Raw genomic sequence first — 8,201 nt, 5'->3', positions numbered from 1 at the left:
ACAAATGCTAAATACTCCGTGATATTTCGATGTTTACTTTTTCATTGTTATTAACAAGCAACCAAATACACATGCAAGAATGGATGTACTAACGCTCTCCTAAGAAGCTAGTTAATGTAATTCATGTGCAAATGAGCCAACACTTGTCGCTCAAGATTTACAAAGAATCTTAACTATTCAAAACACATTTTCAAATATCCATCAAAATTAAAACCAAGAAATTATTTCTCATTATTCTAAAGATAAATCGATGAAAATTTTACAAGCTAAGATAAACAAAATGAAACGAAGGGATAGGGATAAAGACCATGACACCGCAAGTGATAAAAAACATCAACTATAAATAAAATAACCAAGTAAAAAGATTTACTAGCCTAAGACCTTCAATCCTCTCATAAACGATTTGTCTACTATCTCCAAACTTTAGTTATTCATCTTCTTCTTTCAAAACATATTTGAAGTTCACACTAAACTTGATTTTCACCTCTTCTTGAATTCACACAAAAAGAAATTTGGGTTTTACCCTAAAAATGACAAATAAGAGAGTATGGATGAAATTTACATTGAATCAAATATTTTTAAATGAAAATTTCTCCCCTAAAAGATATTTTCAACTAAAAAATCATAAAATTTTCTCATTTGGCCATAAAATTTTGAGGTTCTAGAGAGTTTCATAAGTGCTTATTAATAAAGGATAATCTCATTTGGCTAAGGCATCAAGCACTTAAGAGGATTTCTAACCTTGTAAAGCATTCCTATGCGATATAAGTCTCATTCTTCCAAACCCTCTAAATGTTGCTTCCAACTTTCGAGCCGTGTGCCTTGCTTAGTAGAGCGAACTAAGGATTGGGGAAAATCCAATCTAACAATGTCAAGTGACTCTTATTTAAGTGTTGCACATGAGTTTAGGAAACATTTCTAGTCTAAGATATTTTCCTTTTGTTTTTTTCTAAAGCAAAAAAAAAAAAAAAAACCTTTCCATCTAATAAGTTAACAAAAATTAAGGCTTTTGGAGGGACTAGTGATGGTACGACAAGTTTTTAAAATGCATAAAACAAGTATCAACTCAAGTATAAATTTTGAAGGTGCACCATAACTCACTAAGTGGAAAATTAGAAATAGGTAAGTCTTGATTTGTATACCTTTCAATCATTTGAAAAGCAGTAGGCAAAATCACAAGAAATAAAGTGGGTAATGAATATCTTTTTGTATTATTTTTCATTCATATTTCAATATTATATTCTAAGTCAAATATTCGAGCGGATTTTCTATTTAACACATGCAATATTACATGACTAACGCAAATTGGATTTATTCCAAATTTTTTGAGGTTGAGCAAATCTATGAAGTAGAATGCCAAATTAACTTCTTTTAATTGTTATTCATTCTTTCAAATTAAATGAAATGATTTTACTAAGTTTTTGTTATTAAAACAGAAAAAATTTAGTAACTTTTATATATATCTATATAAAAGATCCTCTACTTCTAATTGCTTTCGAAAACAATTTAAAAAAATTGTTTTTAAAAATAATTTTCAAAAATTGTTTTCTAATGTTTTGTAGAACAAATGTCTATTAAGAAACTTAAAATATTTTTAATTTGTTTTGTATGTTTTTAAATATGTTTAAATTTTTTTTTTATATACAATGATTCATTTTTAGTCATTCTCCATATTTACATAATTATTGTTTAAAATAATAATAGAAAAACAAGTGAAAACAACTAAAAAATGTTATTTGAAAACACTATATTTTTTACTTTTAAGAACATAAAATATTTTTTGTTCTCTGGTTGTCCTATTTTTTATTTATTTATTTATTTTTTGTTTTGAAGAATAAAAAAGCATTTTTGAAAACATTTATCAAATAGACATTAAACTTTATGCTTACTAAAAGTAAAAAAAAAAAAACTAATGAAATCAAAATTTAATGACAATCTAAAATAATTTATTATTTACATTTTCCAACCAACATAATCCGTTGGTAATAGAGATGGTCCAAATCCATTCAATAGTTTGTCGCTAAATTTTATTTATGGGTGACGAAAAATTCATATCGATAGACTTTTGCCAACACACCTTTCCTCGACCACTATATGTCAGAATTATCAGTTGATAAATGTTTATTCCGACGGTGTATGTTAGTTGGGAAAAGTAAAATTTCTTGTAGTATCAGTACTGCCTTACCATAATCTTTATTTTTTTTTCCATAGAGACCACTATATCTGATGTCACTACACTAAAGTAGAGGTGTCCAATGGGTTGTGCTAATGGGCCAACGTGCCAAGCCAGCACAACCCACTTACAAATCTTGCTGGGTTGGGCTAGCCCATGCAAGCCAAATAGGTGGCCCATAAGCCCACAGGCTAATCGTGCCGTTCCATGCTAGGGGCTGTGCCGTGCCGACGGGCCATGGCCCATGGGCCACTTGCTTTGTTAAAAGTTTTAATTTAATTTTTTTAAGTCTTTTTGTCTTAAGTTTTTTTCATTATTAAATAAAATTTCTTTTTATTACTTTAAACACCTCTAATAATTATACTTTTTTTTAATACACCTCTAATAATTATATATTTTTATATTTTATATTTATATTTATTGAGTTTGTAATTGTAAAATTTATAGAAATGTTAGTTTTTTTGTTTTTAAAAATAGTAAAAAAATTACATTTGAATTTGCTTTTTTATTTATCAAAATAACAATAAATTTAAAATAATGGAATATAAAAGGAAATGAAGTATAAAAAAAAAAAAATTATTTTATTCAATATTTCAACAAATTACATGAAAAAAATAAGGAGACGGGTTGACATGGTGGCATGATGGACTGTTTCCTTAGGCCCAATACGACTCGCTTCTTTGGGTTGTGCCAACCCGGTTTAGTCTTTTGGCGTGCCAAGCCACGGGCCAAAATGGGCGGCCTGACGTATTGGACACACCTCTACACTAGAGATCACCCTACCATCTATAATCTACCATCACCTCTACCTTTTCTCGAGGAGACCACTATACCACATGTCACCTCACTATCATCATCTATATCTCATTTCCTAGAAGTTACTATATCAAATGTTATTGCATTGGAGACCATTACACCAAATGTCATTCTACCGTCTCCTATATCACATCTCCTAGAAGCCACCATATTAGATATCACCTACCTGAGATCGCCCCACCATCTACCATCTTACCATCACCTACACGTCTTCCCATAGAGACTGCCATGCATCATACCCCCACACATGTTACACAACTAAATGTATGCCCATCTAGGCAAAGTTGTGATCCACGTAGACATCGAGCCTTGCCTCCGTTAGCTCTATCTCAATTTACACATATGGAGACATGACAAATTGCATAGATAGATTCAACTAATATGTCTTTGTATCATAGGCAGTCATAGAAAAAGAGGAAGACCCCATCATGTGATACTCATTGAGGATTGTTTTTCATTTTTTGTGTTTATTTTCATTTGTATTATGTTGTTTATTTGTTTTTATTTTTATTTTTATTATGAACAAATTATTATATGTTTAAATGAAAATATAATAAATTTTAAATTTAAATTGAACTACATGTGATATTATATACCACTTACATTATAGTATATAAAAAATAATTAATTAATATAATAATTTATATGATTTTTTTTCTAAGCAGGCTTTCATAATTTATTTGCTTTAAATAAATATAATTTATTATATTTAATTTATATTGAAATATAATTAAGTAATTATATTTATATTAAATATTGTGCCAATTGTTTTAATAAAATTAAACAAAAATATTTTTATATCAAATTAAAATTATCAAATATTTAATTTCATATATTATTATTTTTTAAAATAATTTTATAAGTTTATTAGCCACTCACATATTTTTAAAAAATATAAAATAAAAATAAATAATTATTTTATTTAAAAAAATCAAAGTTAAATATTTCAAATGAAACAATATAATTATATATATATATAAATTTTAAGTTAAAGCCATAGTTGATGACAACGACTTTGACCATTTAAAAAAAATTTAAAACTGTAGTTATCAACCATGACTTTAACTTTAAGCTTAAAACTGTAATTGATGATTATGACTTTAATTTTTTCTCAAAATAATCAAAGCTGTAGTTTCCAACTACGGTTTTAAAAGTTATAGCCGTGGTCGGTGATTACGATTTTGATCATTTAAGAAAAATGAAAATTGTTGTCACTAATTACAGTTTTGTGACGTGGAGGCGTACGTGACCAAGACGCACTAAATTGGACAATTTTGGAATCAAGTTTACTTTATGATTTTTTTTTTTTGTGTTAAACTTACTATTTTTAGTCAAAAACTGAAACTCTCTTTTAATTCTTTTTAATGAGATTGTCCCTTGACTTAAGCTCAATGAATTAGATTTGCTTTTGTTTCCTGTCTTTTGAATTTTATTGAGCGAGCACGAGAATATAGGCTAGCCTTTTCATTTTCTTCCTTTGCTGCTTCTTGCATTCACATTTATAGTACCCACCACGGCCCCTTGTTTATGAGAAAGAGAAAATGTAGATGTGAGTCACGTGATGATCCATCAAGCTAATCCATCAAGTTAATCCAACAAGTAATGATGAATTACTTGAAATCATGTATTATTAGTCATCAACGTCTTCTTCATGTTTTCATCCCTTAGAAAACGTCCAGTGACAAAGACTATGGGGTGTATGCCTATATATCTAGAGCTTCACCACAGGTGGCCTCTGAATAGCACTACGTCTTCCAGTGGCGACAAGCATGGCTAATAACAACGTCTTCATTCAACTTCTTTTTCTTATCATCACGTCCTCAGGGTTTCTTTTCCATGAAATCATTAAAGTTGGCTCCTGCCAGGGTGATCATCAAAGGGGTTGCATTGACACTGAGAAGGTGGCTCTTCTCAAGTTCAAACAAGGCCTCACAGATCCTTCGGGTCGGCTCTCATCTTGGGTCGGGGAAGACTGCTGCAAATGGAGAGGCGTGGTCTGCAACAACAGGAGCGGTCATGTCATCAAACTCACACTGCGTTATCTTGATAGTGACGGAACAGAAGGCGAGTTGGGTGGTAAGATCAGTCCTGCTTTGCTTGACTTGAAATATTTGAATTACTTAGACTTGAGCATGAACAATTTTGGAGGGATTCCAATCCCCGAGTTCATTGGTTCATTGGAGAAGTTGAGATATCTCAATCTCTCTGGTGCATCCTTTGGTGGACCTATTCCTCCACAACTTGGAAATCTTTCCAGCCTGCATTACCTTGATCTTAAGGAATACTTCGATGAGTCAAGCCAGGATGATCTTCATTGGATATCGGGTCTTACTTCGTTAAGACACCTTAATTTAGGAGGTGTAGATCTAAGCCAGGCTGCAGCTTATTGGCTTCAAGCTGTTAGCAAGATTTCTTCTCTTTTGGAGTTGCACCTACCTGCTTGTGCACTTGCAGACCTTCCTCCCTCTCTTCCATTTTCCAGTCTGATCACTTCTCTTTCAGTCATCGATCTTTCCAGCAATGGTTTCAACTCCACAATACCCCACTGGTTATTCCAGATGAGGAATCTTGTGTATCTAGATCTCAGTTCCAACAATCTACGAGGCTCAATTCTAGATTCTTTTGCAAACAGGACTTCTATTGAAAGATTAAGAAACATGGGTAGTCTGTGCAATTTGAAAACATTGATCCTTTCTCAGAACGATTTGAATGGGGAAATAACTGAACTGATTGATGTTTTATCTGGGTGCAACAGCAGTTGGTTAGAGACGCTGGATCTGGGCTTCAATGATCTGGGTGGTTTTCTTCCTAATTCCCTTGGAAAACTCCATAACTTGAAGTCTCTTTGGCTTTGGGATAACTCCTTTGTAGGCTCAATTCCGAGTTCAATTGGAAACTTATCGCATTTGGAAGAATTGTACCTCTCAGATAACTCAATGAATGGGACCATCCCTGAAACTCTTGGAGGACTTTCCAAGTTGGTTGCGATAGAGCTATCTGAGAATCCACTGATGGGAGTTGTAACAGAGGCTCATTTTTCAAATCTTACAAGTTTAAAGGAGTTTTCAAACTATAGAGTGACCCCAAGAGTTTCCCTGGTCTTTAATATCAGTCCTGAGTGGATTCCTCCCTTTAAACTCAGCCTCCTCAGAATAAGATCATGCCAAATGGGTCCCAAGTTTCCCGCATGGCTTAGAAATCAAACCGAGCTCACCTCTGTAGTGCTCAGTAATGCTAGGATCTCAGGCACCATACCGGAGTGGTTTTGGAAGTTGGATTTGCATCTTGATGAGCTGGACATCGGTTCTAATAACCTGGGTGGCAGGGTGCCAAACTCAATGAAGTTCCTTCCTGGAGCCACTGTTGATTTGGAAGAAAACAACTTTCAGGGGCCCTTGCCATTATGGTCATCCAATGTGACGAGACTGAATTTATATGACAATTTCTTTTCTGGCCCAATTCCTCAGGAGCTTGGTGAAAGAATGTCCATGCTGACAGATCTAGATCTCTCCTGGAATGCTCTATATGGCACCATTCCCCTCTCCTTCGGGAAACTAACTAACTTATTGACCCTTGTCATCTCCAACAATCATTTGTCTGGAGGAATTCCAGAATTTTGGAATGGTTTACCTGACCTATATGTTTTAGACATGAACAACAACAATTTATCTGGTGAGCTGCCAAGTTCTATGGGTTCCCTAAGATTTGTTAGATTCCTAATGATAAGCAACAATCATCTTTCTGGCGAAATTCCTTCAGCTTTGCAGAATTGCACAGCCATTCATACTCTTGATCTTGGAGGCAACAGATTTTCAGGCAATGTTCCAGCATGGATAGGAGAAAGGATGCCTAACTTGCTTATTCTACGCTTACGATCAAATTTGTTCCATGGGAGTATTCCATCACAATTGTGCACTCTTTCTTCTCTCCACATACTGGATCTTGGAGAAAATAATTTGTCGGGATTCATTCCCTCTTGTGTGGGGAATTTGAGTGGCATGGTCTCTGAAATTGACTCTCAACGATATGAGGCCGAGTTGATGGTATGGAGGAAAGGAAGAGAAGACTTGTACAAAAGTATTCTTTATCTGGTTAATAGTATGGACTTGTCAAACAATAACCTATCTGGAGAGGTGCCTGAAGGAGTAACAAATCTTTCAAGACTTGGCACCTTGAACTTGTCCATAAACCATTTGACAGGAAAAATACCAGACAAGATTGCGAGCTTACAGGGGTTAGAAACTCTTGACCTCTCAAGGAACCAGCTTTCAGGCGTAATCCCCCCAGGTATGGCTTCTTTGACTTCCTTGAATCACTTGAACCTGTCGTATAACAACCTGTCAGGTAGAATTCCAACAGGCAACCAGTTGCAAACCCTGGATGATCCATCCATATATGAGAACAACCCTGCACTCTGTGGGCCTCCAACAACAGCCAAGTGCCCTGGTGATGATGAGCCGCCTAAACCACGCAGTAGGGACAGTGAAGAGGATGAGAATGAGAACGGAAATGGCTTTGAAATGAAGTGGTTCTACGTGAGCATGGGGCCAGGATTTGCGGTGGGATTTTGGGGAGTTTGTGGCACCTTAATAGTCAAGGATTCGTGGAGGCATGCTTATTTTAGGCTTGTGTATGACGTGAAAGAATGGCTGCTCATGGTTATCTCACTGAATGTGGCTCGTCTGCGGAGGAAACTGAATCTGGGTAGTATTTGAATAACTTGCAGTAGTTTCTTGAAAGAAATGAAGGCTTGTATGCAATGGTGTTTGGCTTTGTTTACATTCTTATAATATAATAAAGTATTGAGTCCAAGCTTTTCCAATGTGCATCTATGTCTGGTTTTTTCTTCTATCTTCTGGTAAACACCTATATTTGATAACTCAGGGACACTGCCAACAGAGAAAACAAAGAATAAAACAAATAACTATTAAAATTATTTGATTAAACTATTTTGCTATTTGAATCAATAGATTCAATAGCCAGGGTTCGATTATGTCAAGTCATGCTCTGTCAGCAACTTCATCATCATCTTTCAGTGTGTGTCCAATGACAAGCTTTGGGGTAATTGCATTTGTTCCTATATATAGAGCTTCACGGTATGCTACTTCAGCAACTCGCAGACAAACAGGGCTACTACCAATGCCTCTTTTGAACTTCTTTTTCTTTTCATTATGTCCTCGGGGTTTCTTTTCCATGAAACCCTTAAAACAGG

General features: G+C 34.4%; 1 protein-coding gene across 1 annotated transcript; it reads left to right on the top strand.

The window, feature by feature from the left end:
- Nucleotides 1-4,758: 4,758 nt before the first annotated feature.
- LOC100853744 (receptor-like protein EIX2) lies at nucleotides 4,759-7,704 on the top strand. The gene has a single exon (XM_003633735.3). The coding sequence runs from the start codon at nucleotides 4,759-4,761 to the stop codon at nucleotides 7,702-7,704; it is 2,946 nt and encodes a 981-aa protein (XP_003633783.1).
- The last annotated feature ends 497 nt before the right edge of the window (nucleotides 7,705-8,201 follow it).

Source organism: Vitis vinifera, chromosome 14 (assembly GCF_030704535.1).
Source record: "Vitis vinifera cultivar Pinot Noir 40024 chromosome 14, ASM3070453v1".
Classification (NCBI taxonomy): domain Eukaryota; kingdom Viridiplantae; phylum Streptophyta; class Magnoliopsida; order Vitales; family Vitaceae; genus Vitis; species Vitis vinifera.
Note: the sequence above shows the minus strand (reverse complement) of the source record. Positions and strands in the feature narration are given on the sequence as shown.

Excerpts from the sequence above, each read along its gene's own strand:
- LOC100853744 (XM_003633735.3), top strand. The coding sequence starts at position 4,759 with ATGGCTAATAACAACGTCTTCATTCAACTTCTTTTTCTTATCATCACG.